Source organism: Propithecus coquereli, unplaced genomic scaffold (genome assembly GCF_000956105.1).
Source record: "Propithecus coquereli isolate 6110/MARCELLA unplaced genomic scaffold, Pcoq_1.0 Scaffold28, whole genome shotgun sequence".
Lineage (NCBI taxonomy): Eukaryota > Metazoa > Chordata > Mammalia > Primates > Indriidae > Propithecus > Propithecus coquereli.
In genome coordinates this window covers 2,651,588-2,671,962 of record NW_012148396.1, presented here as the reverse complement: position 1 = coordinate 2,671,962, position 20,375 = coordinate 2,651,588, and the positions used below count along the sequence as shown (strand labels likewise).

General features: G+C 50.3%; 1 protein-coding gene across 1 annotated transcript in view; it reads left to right on the top strand.

Moving 5' to 3' along the window:
• NDRG1 (N-myc downstream regulated 1) overlaps positions 1–18,090 on the top strand; it is a 42,694-nt gene extending 24,604 nt beyond the window's left edge. The window contains exons 6-14 of the mRNA XM_012647945.1: positions 692–819; positions 3,001–3,057; positions 5,076–5,179; positions 6,817–6,873; positions 7,669–7,720; positions 8,860–8,907; positions 11,081–11,116; positions 13,346–13,397; positions 16,140–18,090. Coding sequence (XP_012503399.1) covers positions 692–819; positions 3,001–3,057; positions 5,076–5,179; positions 6,817–6,873; positions 7,669–7,720; positions 8,860–8,907; positions 11,081–11,116; positions 13,346–13,397; positions 16,140–16,381 — 776 coding nt within the window. The 3' untranslated portion in view covers positions 16,382–18,090. The remainder of the gene's footprint in view (positions 1–691; positions 820–3,000; positions 3,058–5,075; positions 5,180–6,816; positions 6,874–7,668; positions 7,721–8,859; positions 8,908–11,080; positions 11,117–13,345; positions 13,398–16,139) is intronic.
• Positions 18,091–20,375: the final 2,285 nt, after the last annotated feature.

Genomic DNA, 20,375 nt, shown 5'->3' with positions numbered 1-20,375 from the left:
GGAGTTCTGCTGCATAACGACGTTTTGGTCAATCACAGACTGCATATCCAGTGATGGTCCCATAAGATTATATTACCATATTTACTGTACCTTTTCTATATTTAGATATGTTTAGACACACAACTAGCTACCATTGTGTTACAATTGCCTACAGCACATGCCGTGCAGGTTTGTAGCCTAGGTGTGTATCAGGCCATGCCATCTAGCTTTGTGTAAGTACGCTGTAGGATGTTAAGGACAAAATCGCCCAACGACACATTTCTCAGAGCATAGCCCTGTCGTTAGGCGATGCATAACTCTGTGTGTGTGTGTGTGTGTGTGTGTCAGTGTTTGTGTGACTATATAAATATATAGCTCCTAGCAGTAATGGAGTTGTTACTACTGTGACTAGAGGACATTTTTGCACCCCGTCTGATTGATGAGGTTGGTGGCGTGTTATACTTGTTTGATAACTGGAGGTCTGTGCAGCACATGCTTCCCTACTTCTCCTGCGCCTTCCTCTTTCCTTTATCCACTCTCTCGGGGGCCCGATTCAACGTCTGCTGAGCTGGAACCCCAGTTCTGCACGGGGCGGGGGTTGGGGAGTTGTGACGACTCAAGAACAGCAGCCTGCTTTGGTGCCCCGCACTGGCCCTTTTCTGGGCACTTCCCTCAAGCTTCGGTTTGACTCTTCAAGTCCATAGTGTTTCAGATTGCCAGGTCGTCTGTCTCACCTCGAGTCTTGAATTGCAGCTGAACAACCCCGAGATGGTGGAGGGCCTCGTCCTCATCAACGTGAACCCTTGTGCCGAAGGCTGGATGGACTGGGCCGCCTCCAAGGTGAGGCTGGGGGCCTGCGTCAGGCAGGTGGGGTCCCTGCATGCACAGGGCCAAGTGCACACAGCCTCTGCCTGGAGCAGCCTTGCAGCTACGAGACCTCTCTTCACCCCACTTCTCCACTACTCCTACTGCCCACCCCAGCAAAGAAAGCAGTTTTCATCTGCTTGCTTACAATAATAAACACGACCTTAGCTATTTGCCGTTCACAAGATTTCAGTAGGGCTGTGCTATCTAAGCCAGAGATACCACTGGGACATGGGCCCCTGAGCCAGTTTTGGTAAGCATCGCTCAGATTAGAAAGTATTTGCTGGCTACCTAACCTGTGCCCGGCTTTGCTCAAAATGCTGAGCATCTGAATAAACAAGACTTCTTGAGATGCATGAGACAAAAGCCTCTAATCTTAGGAATTCACATATTATTAATGAAAAAGAAATGTGTGTTTAGTACTGATTGTCACTAAATTTTGTGATAATAATTAGCTAACATTTATTGAAAGTTTACAATGTACAAGTTCTACTTTATGTTGCTATATATGCATTACCTCACTTAATCCTCAAAGTAACTCCAGGAGGTAGGAATTTTTATAACCATTTTACAGAGGAGGAAACTGAGGTTCAGAGTGGTTAGAGAAGTTGTCCAGGGTCACATACAGCCAGGCAGTAGAGCTGGGACTGGATGCAGATCCCTTTGGCTCCAAGGTCTGGGGGCTTGACCGTACCTGCCCCTGGGGCTCCTGTCCCAGGTGGGAGACAGGCAGGTCTGGGCTGCAGGATGGGCTGCCTGGACGAGAAGGGCCTGAGCTATCTTGGGAAGCTGTGCCCTGGCTGGTGTCCTGTGATTCCTTGTTTATCTTTTAAAAATTATTATTGTTTTCGTTTTTCCCCATAAAGGCCCCGGTGTTTGCCAAGGAGAGAGAGAAATCAGTCCAATTGAAATAGAACAAAGCCTTTCAAGCTGGGGGATCCTGGCTCCTTGTTCTGAAAGTGTGTTTTTGCCAAGTTTGAGGTAGCTGTCAGGGACAGAGAGCTTGCAGGGGTCATGCCTCCCCCTCTGCCTCCCACCCCTGTCCTGGCAACCGTGACATTGTATTTTCCATGAGCATTCCGCCAGTGTGTGGGAGCCCTTCCCCCTGCCTGCGTGACATTCGGGAGTGGAACACACTCCCTATTTTTTATTTGATTTTCCAGCAAAGGAAGTGACATTCCATTCAGCCAGTTGGGCTCCTGGATAGCTGTTCTGAGCCAGACTTGGAGGGCTGGGGACATCGATCACTGGCTAACGTGGAGCCTGAGGAATGTTCATGGGGTTTAAATATCTGCACCTTCACCTTCCTTTCCAAGCCCAGTCTTGGAGAAAGAAGACCTATATCAAGGGCCTACTGTGTGTCAGGCACTAATGTCAGATACTGAGACATGTGTAGTTGTCTCTTGTAATCCTCACCTTGACCTTGTGACTTTGAAGTTCCTGGTACCCCCAGTACAGATGAGAAGCCTGAGGTCCGGAGGTCTGCAGCCTGCCCAGTGCTGCACAGCTGGGATATAGCAGTCAGGGGCCAGCTGAGGACCCCCAGGTCTAGAGCTTCCCTCCTACCAGTCCCACCCCTGCTCTAGTCAGCAAACATTTATGGAGCTCCTGCTGTATATGTAGCATTTATGGAGCTCCTGCTGTATACCTAGCTTTTCACTAAGGAGAGGTAGAGGGAAGGTGGTCAATATCTTTAGTAACCTCAGTGTATTTAGAGAAAGGAAACTGGCTTGAGGGAAGAAGACTAGAAGATGATAGAGATGGGATAGTTAGGAGCCAGGCAGACCTGGGGTGTAGACTGAGGGGCTCAGTGTGTTTAGAAGGAGTGAGAGGCCCTTGCTGAGAACTTGGAGGGCTTTTGGAGCAGGATAAGCTACAAGCTGGCTGGGTCTTTATGGCGCAACCATTTGCCGTGTATCTCCTGCGTGTGGAGCTCTGAGAATAAGGGATTAGACAGAGCCCTGGGCCTTGCCGTGCAGGGGTCGGGTCCAATGGGGAACTGGAGACAGAAACCAAATTCCCACGGAGGCGGGTGTCCTCCGACTGCTAGGGGAGCCCAGCAATGCCACTCTGCCCCCCAGCACAGTGTGGTTTTGCCGACCTTGTTAATTACTGTTAACTCCTGGTTTCTAAACCACCTGCTGTGATTCTCCCCAGATCTCCGGATGGACCCAAGCCCTGCCAGACATGGTGGTGTCCCACCTCTTTGGGAAGGTAAGTAGCACGGCCTGGCATCGTGTTGTTCCCACGGAGTGGTTAGTTGTGTGGTGCTCGGCACAGAGCCCCATGTGGGGGCGGAGTCGAACAAGACACAGTGAAGGGGGGGCCGCTGTGCTGACCTATGAAATAATGCAACGTTATTCATTCATAAGCAGCAAGTCATTCATTCTCCCTTTTTATATGAATACACAGGTCTTTTAAAAACAGTTTTATTGACATACAATAAACTGTATATACTTAAAGTGTACAGTTTGCTGAATTTGACATACGTGTACATCTATAAAACCATCGCTGGAATCAAGATAGTGAACATCTCCATCACCCCAAGAGTTTCCTTGTGCCGCGTGTTAATCCTCCTTTTCCACCTCCCTAGGCAACTTCTGATCTGTTTTTGGTCACTATAGATTAGTTCGCAATTCTTAGATTTTTTTAATTCCTTGATTTTTATATAAATGGCCTCATACTTTTTGTCTGGCTACTTTCACCCGGCGTAACTGTTCTGAGATCTCTCCATGTTGTGGGGTGTATACATAGTCCGTTCCTTTTTAATCCAGTGTGGCAGGGCTGTGCCCCTCCATGGGCTCTAGGGGAGAGTCCAGTCGGCTTTTCCTTGGCTAGTGGCAGCTCGCTCCGGTCTCTGCCTCGTCTTCACACGGCTGTCTCCTCTATGTCAAGTCTCTGCGTCCTTGCTCTTATAAGGATACTGTCCATTTTATTTAGGCCCACTGGGACAGTCCAGGATGATCTCATCTCAAGATCCTTAATCAATTACCATCTGCAAAGACCCTTTTCCCAAATAAGTTTACATTCACAAGTTACAGGGATTTGACATAGACGTATCTTTCGGAGCCACTGTTTAGCCCGCTATAGTTCTCTTTCCTCTTCTATGGTTCATTCCAGTGTGTGATACGTTTTTCTCTGCCCTGAGTGTGTCGTCTGAAACTAATAGGGACTTGGAAAAATTCTGAGCAAGTGTCTCTGTTTGCTTGGAGGAGAGATGTCGGGTATAGCATCGAGCATCCAACCTGATTGTACCTTGTACCCAGGTTACCTGGAGACCGGCTGGTCGGGGTACCAATGGGTGCCCCCAAGTTGCTGCAGTTGTGTTTTGATCTGAAATCCCCGTGTAATTCCTCAGATTATTTTTTTTTCCTGATTTTTCCTTTAATAGCCAGTTGGCCTCTTTGCTGCTTAAATGATTGTGGCCTGTTTTGATGTAGTTCAAGTTCGACCTGGGCTCTCCTTGCTCCCTCCCACCCCTGCTCTGGTCGCCGCTGGGCACATCAGACCCTTGTGTGGAACCTCGTGTCTGCTGTTGGACAAACGAGAGCCAGAGCAAGCCACAAGCCATAACTTACTTGTTTGTCCCAAGTCACATTCAAAAAGCATCCAGAGAGAGGGATGGCAGAGGCTGGCCTCCTGCAAGGCTCTGTTTGGCCCCCTGTGAGAACAAAGACTGCCCTTCTTTCCAGCAACTTCCTGCTGCATGAGTTGGTTCTGTTTTTCAAGCATGAAAAACTTCTTTTCACCTCTTACCATTAAAAAAAAATAATTGCTAACATTTGTATCTGATTTTACTGTTTGCAGAGGGCTTTTGTGTGCAAACCTCCATTAAGTTTCACAACCTGGTGAAGTAGGTAATATTATTCCCCTTTTATTGAGAGAACTGAGGCTCAGAGAGGTAAAAAGAGTTGCCCGAAAGGACAGTGATGAAGCCAAGCTCTAGATACAGGAGCACTGACTGCAAATCAAAACTCCCTAAGTAATGAGCCCAGGAGGGTGTGCTTTGCCTTTCCAAGTGTGGTTCTTTCCTGCTACCAGGGGACAGTCGAACCCAGTCTGCATCCAGGTATCGGCTGCCTTCCTGAAGGCTTCCGTAAGCCCGACAGCTGGCTTGTGGATTAGGCATTATTGTCTTTACCTTGTACCCAAATAACCTGGAGAATGGAGAGTGGTGGCCAGCCCAGGGCCACAGCACAGTGAAGGACATTTCCCCGCCTCTCCAAATGCAGGAGGAAATGCAGAATAACGTGGAGGTGGTCCACACCTACCGCCAGCACATCGTCAATGACATGAACCCCGGCAACCTGCACCTGTTCATCAATGCCTACAACAGGTACCGGGGGGCCGTTGGCCTTGGGATTGCCATTTCTCAGACACCTTTTGTCGCTCTGGAATATGGGGTGAGGGAGAGGGGTGTTATAAAATTAGCAGAAGGTGCAGGCCCTGAATTGAAGCAAATAGATTAATAGGACAGGGGTGCCCAGCAGGGCCACCTGGTATGTAAGGTGGTTCTGGAGTTCGGCAAGCCTCGCGAGGACCTGAGTACTCCTCCAGCCCCCCGGGGACACACACACGAGAGGGACGCAGCTGCACACCCAAAGGTTGACAGTGAATGCCTGTGCCCGTGGCCGACCTACACGGAAGGCCGGTGTGAGAAGAGCTAAGTGAGGGCAGGAGGAGTCCAGGGAGGCCTCTAAGAGGCGAGTTTGTCACTCCAAGGATAAGGAGGACCCGAACACAGCCTTCCGCGAAGGTGTAGCCTCTTAACTAGGTGCTTATCTGGAGCTCGGCCACGGACAGCTCAGAGCCACTAGTGTCAGCCAGGGATTCTGGAATCTTCCACGGAGCTCACTCAGCCTGCCAAGCTAGCTCTGACACGTTCCCAAAAAAGGGGACGGGAATGAGCCTGGTAGGGTTTGTGTCTCCTCCAGTGTTAATAACTTGACTTCATGAAGTGCATTAGTGTTTGTAACGAAGTTTGGTATCTGCCTCCTTTTACAGCCCTGCCAGCATCTCGGCCTGGGAGGCTCTAACTATTTAATAATAATATTCTCATGGTGTAACTGAAGAGACAGAGGCTCAGTCGTCCATTCATTTAGCAGGCACTTACGGAGAATGGGGAGGGAGTCCGGCTTTCAGCTGGCAGTGGGGGCCCAGAGGTGATCAACACAACCCCCAAATGCCACACTCTCCTCCCCTCTCATGGAGAGCACAGCAATTCACTGATCCTTCTCAAAAACCCCACCGTGAGGGTGCTATTATCATCATTTCCTTCTGAGGAAGCAAAGGCACAGAGAGGTTCAGTAATCTGTCCAAGGTCACACAGCCAGAAAGTGGCAGAGCATGATTTGAATCCCACTTGTCTGCTCCAGGCTATGAGCTTGAAGAGGGGAACGCTGGGAACTGCAGGACAGCAGAGAGCGTGGGTGTACACAGGCAGGGGAGGGTGATCCGCACCAGGCTGGCCCGCGCTGGCCTTACACTAGCACCGTGGCAAACCATCGGAGGGCTTCAAACAAGGGAATGGAAAGATCAGGTCTGAGTTTTAAAGAGATCATGTGGCTACACTATAGACAACTCGGAGTTGGTGAGGGTAGGGCTCAGACCAAGAGGCTGGGAGACCATTTGGGAGCCCAGCCTGTTTGTCAGGAGGGGCTCTGAGTAGGGGACAGGAGGCAGCGACTCTCTGTAGGAGGACATGATTTGTACTCCTGTTAAAAACACACACACACGCACACATATTTGGGACAAAATGAGGTGGGCTCCTCTAGAAACACCTGAGGCTTTAACCACTGCTGTGGACGCCAAGAGGCTGTGGCATCTCGACAGTCACAGGACCGTGCACAGGTTGGCGGTGCAGGTGGTTTGCCAGGATGGCCAATGGTGGGACCTCCGGGCTTGGCTCGGCGGGGCGGGGGCTTCCTCCAGCGGAGGGTCTGCTGTTGCTAATGATGCGATTTCTGCCTGCAGCCGGCGGGACCTGGAGATAGAGCGACCGATGCCTGGAACCCACACGGTGACCCTGCAGTGAGTTGCTTTTCTGTTCCCCACCTCTTGCAGCCAGGGCTGCCCACCGTCTAGCCTTGCGCACGGTTGCAGCAGGCCTTCTCCTGAGTCCGGGGAAACTGCCACACTTGTGGAAGGACACTGCCGTGGGGGAGAACTGGATGTATTCTGTCCGATGATCGAGACTTACCCAGTCTGGCTCAGACGTCTTTGTGTGCAGAGGGCATCAGCTCTTAGGGTGTCATGATCCAGGTGGGAGCCCTCGAGCTGGGGAAGGAATGGCGACTGTACTTTATTTACTACGTCCATAACTGTGTCAGGCTTTACTTCACAAAGCCTAGAAATGGGTGACACAGGAGCCCCCTTTGGTGCTCCATAAATCCAGGAGGAAAAGGCAGCTGTGAACACAACTAGCTGGGACCCCAGCAGTCATGACAGTGTCTTTTTGTGCCTTTCTGAGTGCACCATGTTGTCTGACACTTGGGAACTTGGCATGCCATTTTCTTTGTCACTCATGCTGTTCTTGTCTCTGTCTTGACTACCGGCAAAGTCCTGCTCATCCATCCTTGACAAAAGGATGCTTTAAGATACAAACATCAGGGCACAGAAATTTATACTAAAGTGTAAATGATTCCCAACCCATTTTATCCTAAGAGCAAAGCAGAGGATGGAGGGAGAATGAAGTAAAAAGAGAAAGGGTACTGGGGAAACCAAAATAAATTTTTTCGAATCCTGGTCCCAGGCTGGCAGGCCTGGAAGTGTGAGAATCTTTACACGAACCTTGTGCTCACTGCCCCCTTCTCTCCCTGCCCCCAGGTGCCCTGCTCTGCTAGTGGTTGGGGACAACTCCCCTGCTGTGGATGCTGTGGTATGTAGAAATCAACAACTGGTTTCCATGTTTAATTCAACATTTCAAGTCTGGTTGACTTTGTGTGAAGTGCCCCAACCCCCCCCCCCCCCCTTTGCCCCCAACAAAGCAAGGGAAAATTTTTAAAAGCCCCCCTGGGCCCTGGGCAAAAGGGCCAACCACCAAGCCCCCCCCGGGGGCCGCCCGCCCCGCCCGCCTGGCAAGGGGCCCCCCGGCCCCCCCTCCAAGCCCCCCCAACCGCCGAACGCAATTAAAACAACAAGGTTGCCAACTGGCCTCCCGGCCAAAAAGCCCCCCCCCAACCAAGAAACAAGGGGATCTTTCCTATCTGATTGGTGCCTGACCATCTGGCAGGCGAGAGGCACCTGGGCAGTGTGGCTTAGGCAAAGCTTTGTGACTCATTTCACCCCTTCATTCCCACCCACAATGTTGTGGAGGCAAAGAGAAGACACTACCTCTCTGAAAACCACACAGCTGGGGAGATGGGAGACTTAGGGTGTGTTTGTCAGAGTCCTAGAGTGGTGGCATGCCTTGTGCAGATGTTCATGCAGTGAAGACCTGGGATGCCTTAGTCAACCATGGGTTTCTTGTGGGCTGGCCCACTGGAGATAATCAAAGGATGCATCAATAGAGATATATTATTCACATTATAGGAGGTGACAGTTCTATGTTGGGCATTTTGAACATCACAGGATACATATGGATATTCTGGCCAATTCTGGATGCCATTTTCAAGGTGACAAAATGAAGAGAGAAACCAGCTTGGTCATTGTGATTTTATATGAATAATAGTTGTTGGATCTGGGGATCTATCACCTGTAGAATCTTTGACAGCAGCTGGTTAAACAAGGCATCATTTAGCTCAGAATAACACTTTGAAAAAAGATATTATCACCATTTTATTGATGAGGAAATTGAGGCCCAAAGATGTTAAGTAACTTGTCTGAGGTCACAAGACTGGTAATGACAGGGTTGGGATTTAAAGCTACATCTGTTTAACCCTGAAACTCACATTTTTTTCTTCTGTGTAGAGGGAATATTGGAGTTTCTGGTGATGGTGGCAGAGTGCCAGGGAAGGAGGAAAGGTTTTGACTTCGGCTTCGGGTAGAAAATTAACAAATGTCTTCTCTCTTGTCCAGGTGGAGTGCAACTCAAAACTGGACCCAACGAAGACCACTCTTCTCAAGGTACAGGGAAATCAATGAGGGTTTGCATTTCTTATTTCTCAGAAACCCTCAAGTTTTCTGCAAAATTAAATTGTGCCTGAATAAGCCAGAAACCATAGAAATAATGACTTAATATATCTATTTACAAACATCTATTTGGTTGCTGGCCGGCGACCTGAGGCTGCGAGGGTCCCTCTCTGGGACCGCAGGAGTCTATAGGCTGCTGGGCTCTGGGGAGGGGTGGACCAGGAAAGGCCTGGCAGGGGCCATCCCTGGGGTGGGGCCAGGACGTTCCTCCAAGAGGGGCTCTGCTTGTCAGGAAGAGCAAGTGTCTCCCAAGGCCGTGGAAGGGGAGGACTTTGTCCAGCAGGTTCACTGGAGCACATAGTGTGCTCGCTCCCCCATAGCTGGACTCGAGGGTCTGTAGCAACCTCCGCCAGTGCCCTGTCAGTTACAGCTGATGGCACAATCGAGACCACAGACCGTTGTGGCAGCCTCAGCCGAAGGTGCACACAAGAGTAGGAACCTTTCAGAGGGGCCTCCCAGCCCGGCCCTACCCCTGCGAGGGCAGGTGACCAGGAGGGGCCTGTGTGGAGATGAGGCAGCTTCCCCGCACTGGGGGAAGGCTGAGGAGGTGGCATCTGTGGGTCACTGTTCCTTCAACCCCCCCATAGGAGCAGAAGGCCCTTGAGTGCACGAGGGGCTGACACTTACCGAGTGGGAGGCTGCTCCCGTATCGGGCTCTTTACATACATTTTCTTCCAAGATCCCCCAACAGGAAATTGCAAGATTAGCAGATGCTGGGCTTCAGCCTTGCATAATGCTGAACTTTGGGGCTGCCGTTACAAAGTGCCCCAGACTGGGTGGCTTAAAACAACAGAAATTTATTCCTGCATGGTCTGGAAGCCAGAAGTCCAAAATCGGTGTCAGCAGGGAGGGCCGTGCTCCTCTGAAGGTGCTGGGAGAGGGACTCCGTCCTTACATCTCAGCTGCTGGCAGCCCTCGGTGTTCCTTGGCTTGTGGTTCCATCACTCCAGCCTCTGCCCGCTCCATCACCTGGCATTCTCCCTGCGTGTCTCTGTGCCTGTGTCCAAACTGCCCTCTTCTTTTAAGGACATCAGTCATTGGATTTAGGGCCCCCCCAATCCAATATGATCTCATCTTCACTTGGTTACATCTGCAAAGGTCGTATTTCCAGATAAGGTTGCATTCATAGATACTGGGGATTAGGACTTCAACGTGTCTTTTTGCGGGGGGCAAAATTCAACCCACAACCCATAGCAAAGTGCGGGTGGCCTAAGTCGGGTGGCTGATTTGCTGGTAGATCCAGGATCGGGACCTACTTCAGCCTCAGTCTAGACAGACTCTGTCCACTGCCCACTTGCTGACTCGTCCCTGCAGGTAAAGTTCTAGCATCCTGTTCATTGTGTTCTCATTGAGCCGAGGACCACCCCAGGTTAGTCAGGTCTTGTGGGGCTCAGGAATCTAGCCTTGAGGGTCCCTGCACTGTAGGACAGCACGGTCCCGTTTCCCTGCAGCCCGCCCTTACCCTGCCGCCTGAGCGCTCTCAGCCCTCGGCCCTGCTTGTTCCCATGTCTGGATACATTTGCACACATGTAAATGTATCCAGACATGGGGTACATTGGCCTCGGTTCCCTGGCGATGGAATTAGAGTTGGTGATTTAATAGGAACTTTGAAAGACACAGTGTCTACAAAGGTAACCCATCAGAAGCCCTGTTGAGCCGGAAGTCTCCCTCCATTCTAACAGTTTCCTTTCAAGGGAATCTTTCCAGGGAATGTCTGTAAAGGGCCTTACATAGAGTCCTTTCAGGTCAGACAGAGCCGGGCCAGAATCCTGCAAGTTCCTCCAGCTCTCTCTGGCCCAGTTTCTGCCTCTAAAATGAGACATTTCTACCTTCCGCGGTTCTTGGGGAGCGGAGTGAAATTATCTATAGGGCTTTGCATAGTGCCTGGCACATCGTAAACTACAAGTCGTGGTTTCCATGGAGACGCTGTCTGATGCTAGAGGATAGTAATGAGAGCAGTAGCAGCCTTGCGAGGTGGGGCCGGGGTGCCCCCACCCACAGTCTGCTCAGTGCCCCTCCACAGGGCAGGGCAGCAGGCAGGTGGGCGCCCGTTTGGAACTTGCCTCAGCTGAGGTGTGTGGTGCTGACCAGCTTCTATCCCTCCTAGATGGCGGACTGCGGCGGCCTCCCACAGATCTCTCAGGTGAGTGCCACCTTAGCTTTCGCGTTAAGCACCTCTCGCATCTCCCTGGGTGGAGTGCATGTGCCGCTGTGACCCGCTGATGCCTTTGCCCTCACCACCTCACTGTGACATCAGATGACAGATTGTGGACATGTTACTGTTTATAAAAGGCACTTGTTCACAGGGACTCACTTGATCCCTCAGAAACTAACCCCTGTGGAGTAGAGGATACTGGGCTTCATGGAGGCCGAGTGGACACAGCTTGGTCATCGAGAGTCAGGGTCTCGATGTGCCTGCCCCAAAGACCACAGCTTCTGCAGGAGTGAAGGGCCCCCAGGGAGCTCCAGCCCAGAGCAGAGGGGTGGGGAGGAGATTGAACCAAATGGTGTATGTATGTGCAAGTACATATGTGTGCACGTATATGTGTGCACACATGTCTGTCTGTGTGCATACGTGTACATGTGTGTCTGCTTGTGCGCGTGTGTGCGTGTGCACAAACATCAAGCAATATTGTGTGTTTGCTGCACAATAACTAACTCCTCCCATTCTCCTCCCGTAAATAAACCCACCCACCTAATGAAGGAACTTTTTATCTATATTCTCAATAATGTTATATCATGAGAATTTTGTGTTCCATCTTGAAATGTGAAATATAACAAAGTATGTGAATATTTTGTCACTGTGTTCCTCCAAACCCTGCCTCCTCTCTTCCTTCTTTCTTCCTTTCTCTACTTGAAACAAGAACAGGTCTAACCCTGGCTGTAATCAAAACAATTTTCAATGCCATGGCTGGGGCTCAGCTAGCGCAGGCTTCCAGGAAACCAGCCCGCAGAGGACTGGTTCCTGTGCAGACACCTCCCCATTGTGCCCTCACTGGCTGCGTGTTTATGTAGGATTTTCCCACCCTTGATGTGGTTAGATCCTTGCAACTGTCCTCGGAAGATCAAGCATTTTGTCCCAGTGTCACAGAAGAGGAAACCGAGGCTAAGAGGAGAGAGAGTGCCCACGGTGGCCCACGGGAGCAGAATTTGGGCCCAGATGTTCTCGTTCCAAAGCCTATGTTCTTGGTTCCCTCCACCACCACAGGTGTCCCTGTCATCTGCAGCCCCGACTCCCTTGTCCTTTTCCATTGTCACACAAGTCTCAGAGGGCAATTTAAGCATAGCCTCTCCTGTAAATGTCATTTGGCTGTTTGTGGAAAGGTGGACAGTGGGCAACACTGCCTCTGTCAGTGACTTCTCACTGTCACAGGAGAATGCAGCCCAGGGCACTGGATTTACCCGGTGGAATTAATGTAAAGCTGCAAATACGCCCTCGATACTCGTGCATACACCTCTCGTCTACATTAGATTGTTTGAGAGTAACGGGTAGAACTGGGTGTGCTCTCAGCATGTCCTACTCGTTTCACTTAAGGTAGCCATCAATCAATTAGTTCATTGGGTTGTCCAACCAACATCCATTCTTTCTTCTTTAGATCCTTTTTTCCTTCCATTTTTTCCTTCTTTTATCCATTTTCCTCGCTCTCTTTCCTTCCTTCTGCCCATTGATCCCTTTTACTCTTTATCTATCCATAGTCTGTCCTTCCTTCCTTCCTTCCTTCCTTCTTCTATGCATTCTTTTTTTCTCATCATCCATTTATTCATCCTTCATCTGTCTTCCTGCCGGCCAGCCCACGATCGAGGCTGGTGGTGCGAGACCACGGGTTCTGAGTCTGGACAACCTGGGCGGATCTGCAGGACCCAGCACTTCTGACCTCTCCAAACTCTGTTCATCTGTGAAATGTGTACAAAATAGTACTAACCATGAGGTGGTTGTCAGGAGTAAATGGAATAGAGCAGCCAAACCCTTTGCTCAGTGAGCGGCACATGATGCTGTTACACGTATATCCCGGATGCTGAGTTGGGCGCATCACTTTGTCTGATGTAGTCTCCCCAGAAGCACTCAGCGGTAGTTGTAGCTCTCTGCCCCTGTTTTACAGACAAGGAAACTGACACAGACAGGTCATGTAACTTGTCCGCGTTCCTACAACTGTGAAGTGAACTTGAACTTTTTCTCTCTGGCCAAAGCTAGTGTGGTCCCCTAATTATCCCCCAGTCTTTCTTTTACTTTTGTGTTTTGTCCTGTCAATAAGTGATGGCCTCCATCTTGGGCCAGTGAATGAATAAAGCTGACCATGGGCCTAGCTCCTGGTGGCCTTGGGTGATCCGGGCCCCGGTGACTGACTGCACTGTCTCTCCTTGTCTCTCGCAGCCGGCCAAGCTCGCTGAGGCCTTCAAGTACTTCGTGCAGGGCATGGGCTACAGTGAGTATGGTTGCTCAGCATGTAGTGCGTTGGGGGGTGTGGGAGTCGGAAATGCAGTCCCCTGAGCCGGGTTTGGATGAAGATTCTGTATTGCATTGGCCAGCTCCAGCTTTTCGAAAATTGGGCAGAGCAGAAGAGGAAATATTTAGGCGTGTGGAAGGTGCATGGCACTCTAGAGGTGCTAGTCTCTCGTTTATACTAGAGTAGCTCAGTTTGCCTCCTTCATCAAACAGAAGTTGTTTCATACCAGGGTTTTTTTGGGGATTTAGATAAGGACTATCTCTTTAAGCACCAAGAAGATGACAAACAATGAAACAATGAAAATCTTTTCAATTTTGATTACTTGCTTTCTTACAGTGATGATGATAAAGATGGTGATGATGGTGATGGTGATGATGATGGTGGTAATGATAAAAGATTATTAATAAATCCTTTCTTTTTTCTCATTGAGCCATCACAACAGTCTTATGAGAGATTGTTACCCTCATTTTACAAATGATGAAACTGAGGCGTGGAGAGTTTAAACAGGGAGCAGAGTTGCGGGGGGCGGTCTCTGAAAGTTCTCTGAAAACTGTAAAACTCTATGAAGTGGCTGGTAGAGTTGAGTTGCTTACATTCAAGACAGAGCATGCCTTTGCTACACCATGAAATTTGGAAATTAAAGGATAAGTGGAAACATAATTCAAGAACTAGCTTCTTGCTTTATGGTTATAGTTTATTTGTTAGTTGGACATATAAAGCCCTCTTCTCAGAAATGACGTTCCAGGACTAGGACAGACGCTATTGAGTTTAAAAACTCTGTTGAATAGTGGCCACAGTTGGTGGGTATGTAAATTTGTGTGCCCTTCTTAAGTAGGAAGTTTTGAACTTCTAATCTTTTTTGTCTTCTCCTTAAACTCTTGGCTTGTTTAAAATAGCAGCAGTAAGTTTGGTAAACTAACTGCAGTCTTAAGATTGGCCTCAGCCGTGTTTAGTTCTAGCAAGGCGGGGAGTGGTTAAGTATGATTTACACGCGTCACATGGGATCCATGTCCCAAGATGCCCTATCCCAACAGAAAGCGTCTGCCTGTGGGTCTCCTGCCCTCTGGCCTGGCTTCCCTCTGGGAAGTGTGCGGACAACAGTGAGAAGGAGAAAGCCGCCGCGCAGACCTGGTCTACCTCGCAGGGCGTGAATCACGGCTCTCGCTTGTCTTGGACCTGACATGGGTTTGGATTTCTGCTTCGAGGGTGTATTCTGGGGAGAAAGGAAGCAAAAGCTAGGCCTCATTATCCCCCCTGCCCCAAATCAGCTTCTATTTCCAGAAAGCCAAAGCATCCCGTAGGTCTTAGGGAAAATAGCAGGAAGAGCTGTGGTCCCAAAGGCATCAACCAAAGACAAAGAAAGTAACCCATCGCTGAATTCCTACACACGAGGGTGTCCAGCACGGCCAGCGCTTTGTGTACCTGACATCCTTCACTGTGGCCCTGGGATCCCAGCCAGGAGAATGCCCAGATTTGGGGTTGAGAAATAGAAGCTCAGAGAAATATGTAAGCCACAGGGGCAGGGTTGACCCTGATTCTTTCTGGATTCAAAACTAGCTCTTAATTCTGTTTGTGAGTGTCTGCCATCAAAGGCCAACCCCTGTGTCCAGCAAGTGCATAATGTAAGCCCTACGTGCTTGTGTGGGTCCCAGCTTCCTTGTTTCTGATGTCCATCCTTCAGGGTGGCCTTCCCACTGATCCTGCTTCAATTGCATGGGGTATGAGTTTCCTAGGGCTGCCCTAGCAAATCCCCACAAACTGGGTGGCTTCAAACAACAGAAATTTATTCTCCCATAGTTCTGAAAGCTGGAAGCCTGAAATCAAGCTGTCAGCTGGGCCATACTTCCTTCAAAGGCTCTAGGGGGGATCCTTCCCTGCCTCCTCCTACCTTCTGCCGGCCCCGCAGTCCTGGACCCTCTGTGGCGGATCTCGAGTCTCTGCCTCTGCCTTTGCGTGGGCTTCTCCCCTGTGGCCCTGTGTATTCTGCACTTTTTATAAGGACACCACTGTCACTGAGTTTAGGGCCCACCCTAAATCCAGGATGATTTCCTCTCCAGATCCTTAACTAATTATATGTGCAAAGACCCTATTTCCAAATAAGATAACATTCTGAGGTTTCGGGTCCACGTGAATTTTGGGGGGACCCTATTCAACCCAGTACAGGTAGGGAGGCTTGTTGTTGTTTTCTTTTCGTTCCACTCCATCGGCACCTGCTGCGCAAGGGCATTTCAAGTCTTGGAGGAGATGCGAAGTACGGACAGCGCCCTTGCTGGCGCCTGGCGCTAACAGACTTCTTGGAGAAAGGGATGACGACTAACAGCTCTGCCACAAACGTGCTGTGTGGCCTCACTTTCCCCGCGTGGGATATGCAGGGATTACCTGGCTGAGCAGGAGTGTCCTCTGTTCCAGTGACAGCTGACAGCATGGGGTAGTGGGCATCAGGCAGGGAGGCTCAGGGGGACGTTCCCACAGCCACACAGCTATTGAGCAAGTGGCAGAACTGGGCTCCAGACCCGGATCTGGGTCAAGTCACTTACGTGGATTGTGTCTTCGCTTACCCAGCGGCTGGATCGCTGCCAGGATCAAGACAGGACACGAAGAGTGCTTGGCTGGGGCTGGCCACGTGGGAGGGCACCACGGGCGCCAGGCAGGTGCCTCTGGTCCCTCACCTCCACCTCGTAGAGTCCCCCACCCCTAACTGGCTGTCTCCTGTCTCCCCAGTGCCCTCCGCCAGCATGACACGCCTGATGCGGTCCCGCACGGCCTCCGGCTCCAGCGTCACCTCTCTGGATGGCACCCGCAGCCGCTCCCACACCAGCGAGGGCACCCGCAGCCGCTCCCACACGAGTGAGGGAGCCCGCAGCCGCTCCCACACCAGCGAGGGGGCCCACCTGGACATCACTCCCAACTCGGGTGCCACCGGGAACAGCGCCGGGCCCAAGTCCATGGAGGTCTCCTGCTAGGCGGCCTGTGCAGACTGCAGACCCCGGACTCTGATCTCTGTAGCGGCCCCCTCCCCTCCAGCCCCTTCCTGCCCCCTGCCTGCCACACTGCGCCTAACTCGGTATTAATCCAAAGCTTATTTTGTAAGAGTGAGCTCTGGTGGTGACAGATTGGGTCTGTCTCGGGCACCCTCTCCGATTAGGGCAGGGCGGCAATGGACCAAAGGAAAGCGGCATCTCGGTGTCCTGTTCCATTAACCGGTGGCCGGTTGCCACTCTCTTACCCTCCCTCAGAGATACCAAACTGCCAAAAACAAGCACCATCGTGGTAAACACTTCACAAAGCCAAGCCCAGGCTGCCCCCAGCATCCTGGTTCAGAGGGGCGCTTTGTCAGACGGCCGGCCATCCACCTCCTGTTTCCTCTCCAACTACAGAGAAGCTGCCCAGTTCCAGGAAACAAAATCCTTTTCCGATTTGGAGGGGGGAGAGCAGTGACGTGTGGACACCTCTTTTAAATAGGCAAAACAGGAAGTGGGGGAAAAGAGGTGGACTTTATATTGAGGCTAGAGGCATTTGGAAAAAAACAAATCCATATAGCTGACTTGAAGAAATCGATTTTTAAAGTTGGTGCATATATAAACCTTCGAACGCCGACGCACCCAAGCCTGTTTTTCTAGCGTCCTTTTAATGTGCGGCAAAAGCGGGCAACCAAAGCTCCGGCTTTATGGAAAGAACGCTGTGGCAAATGCTGGTGTCACGGTTTCTGAAGGCTTTGGCTCTGCCCTCTGCTTCTCCCCCACAAACCCTTCTCCCACCCCAGACACGTGAGCGTGTGATTATTTTTGTTCGTGGAGAAGATAATTTAGATCTGTAGTTGCATTCTTTGCAATGGAGGGAAATGTTCTGGCCAGCCGCTCCTGGCTGTGTGAGTCTCCTTGCAGGGGGGTGGGGGGGAGGGCGTTGGGGTGGGCGGTATTTGCGTTCCTAGATGGGAGGGATTCCTTGTGTTCGTGATGGAATCAAGTACAGTTGTGATTTCCGTGGATCCCATTCCGTGATTTCCCAGGAATCTTGATGTGATTGAGTTAAATCCAGTTTCCAATCTTTGACAGCTGGGCCCGAATCTCAACCTACTAGCTGAACGTTTCCCACCTGGTAACATTACTGGATCTTCAGATAGAACTTTTTGCTCTTGTGGGGTGGGGGTGGGAATTCACATGGGAATGGTGGCTGAGAAAATGCCAGGATTCGGAAACATATATTCCATGGGACTATCCTTCCCTCTCCTGCCTTCCTCTCTTCCTGCCTCCCTAACCCCCTTACTCCAAATGCGGTGGCACCACTGATCTATCTGAGCAGTGTCAGCGGAGCTGCCAAGTTCCTATACTACTGCCTGTGATTTTCATTCTGGCTAACCGTGGATTTTCTGAGACGTTTGATCAGAGTGCATCAAACATTGTGAGTCAGCCACTGGGGCCTGGTGGTTTCCAGGACCCTAGAGTTAGTAGAAGGAAGTCGACGAGTCTTCTAGGTGGCGTGAGTGGCAATGACTCATTTACCTGCCACCCACCACCTGGGAGGCTCCCCCTGACCTTGTGCAGAAAGGTCGAGGATCGGGGCCAGAGTGGCTGAACGCAGACCGGGAACTGTTGTGTTCGAGTCTTTCCAGAGGAGTTTCTTAATGAGATATTTGTATTTATTTCCAGACCAATAAATTTGTAACTTTGCAGTGGCTTGTGTCTTCTTTCCTCGCCCGTGTGTGCATCATCGAGGTGCAGGGATGGGTCTTTCAGGAGGGGATTGCCTGTCCTTGACACCCGGGGGCTCCTGCCACAGCCCCGCACCCCTGGAACTCTGCTCTAGTGCAGCCCTGTCCAGCGGAAATAGAATGTCAGCCCCATAGGCTACTTGGAATTTCCTAGCGGCCACTTTAAAAAAAGTAGAAACAGTTGAAATTAATTTTAATACATTTCATTTAACCCAAGATACCCAAAATATTACCACTTCTACAAAAATTATTAAGCAGACATTTTACATTCTATATACTAAGCACATCCAGACAGCCACATTTTAAGTGCCAGTAGCTTGGACAGCGTAGGGATAAGTGGATAAAGCTTGCCAACCTATAATTAGAGGGAAACATCTCTTTATTTTGACTTTTTTACATTTTATTTTTATTACAGAAAAGTATGTGGAAAGTCCATTCCTTTTCTCCTGCCCAGTGATAACCATTGCAATGTTTGTTTTCTACTCTACATATAAAAAATTATAGACAGGTTTTAGTATAGCCTCCCAATTTATTTAAACTTTTTCTTTAAGATGAGTACAGAAGAGTCGCAAAGACAGTATAGAGAGTTCCCGTATAGCCTGCACTCAGCTCCCCTAGCATTAACATTTTACGTTACCACGTACATCCGTCACAATTAAGAGGACATTGGTGCGTTCTTGTTAACTAAGCTCTGGATTGTGTTGGGATTTCTCTAGTTTTCCCTGATGTCCTTCCTCTGCCCCAGGATCCCATCCAGGGTCCCCCATCACATTTAGTTGTCACGTCTCCTTAGCTTCCTCTGGCCTGCAACGGTTTCTCAGACTTTTCTTGCTTTTTGACAGTTTTGAGAAGCACTGCTCAGGCATTCTGTAGACAGCTTCTCAGCTGAGATTTGTTTGTGGTTTTTCTTATGGTGCAACTGGAGCTATGGGTTTTTTGGGGGGGAAGACCAGAGAGGTGAAGTGCCCTTCTTGTCACATCATATCAAGGGCACATGCTGTCAGCATGGATTAGCACTGATGGGATCAATCCTGATCCCCCGGCTGGGGTGGTTTTTGCCGGGTTTCTCCACCGTCAAGTTGCTTTTTCTGCCTTTCCGTACTTACTCTTCGGAAGCGAGTCACTAAGGGCAGCCCACACTCAAGGCCATTCCTCACCTCCCCCTAAAACAGCTATCGCGCTGTTGTTTATGTTGGTGTCTTTTCTCTTACCCTGAAGGGTTTCTTCTGCGCTGCGTGATTAGCTGTGAACACTGTCAAAGTCCACATCACCGCGCAGCACGTGGATGTGCTGTCGTCCTCGGCCCCGCTGTTTAGGATACAGACTTGGAATAAGGAAGGGGCTTTGACTCGGCGCAGAAGGGCAAGAAGGTGTTCCCAGCTTGGGGACAGCTTGAGCACCAGCAAGGGGGCTGGACAGTGTGTGCCTTTACCAGAAACCTGCAGTGTAGACCTGGGCAGGTGACCGTGTGTGCTGTGTGTGGCAGGAAGTGAGGCTGGTCCTGGCAGGGGTGGCACCTCTGCACTTCTGCCTTCGCCCTGCAGAGGCGGAGGCCGAGACAGGCTCCTGGGGCCTTTTTATGTCATGGATGACCCTTTGGTAAGTTAGAGAAGCTTTCAGACCCCCTCTCAGAAGAGTTTTGAACACGTAAAATGAAATGCATACGATTATAAAAGAAACTACTTCGAGTGAAGCATAATTATCTAAATGTTACAATTGTGTGACACAGTAACGTGCTTTATCAATCAGTTCAACAGTAACATGGAGGCAGGTTGCAACACTGCTGCATTTCAAAGATAGATACCTGCCGCAGTTGTGATAAGACGGTTATCTGCGATTACAACTGGTGATGTTGGGGTTTGTTGCCTGCATTTAGATAGAAGGAAACGGTAAATTGCAGTTAGAGGTTAGTAAAAACAGAGATGCATTTCCCCCATCCAAGAATAGGGCCCTCTCAGTTCTACCCATGGATCCCTGGAGGGACTGGGGACCCCAGGTTAGGAAGCCCTGCTTCAGAGGCAGGGAGGAGCATGTTGGTTCACACTTACTCAACAAACCCGAGTGCCTTTCCTGCCTAGGGGTCCTGTGTGGGGGTCAGGAACGAAGATAAGGCGGGTGAGTACTGTGGTTGCAGGGGCTGCTACTCTCAGCTTTGGGGAGTGAGGGGCGGCACAGAGACCTGTGGGGCCTAGCACGATCTGGCTTCCTCAAGGGAGGGGACTTTACAAGTGTTTGCTTGCACCTGA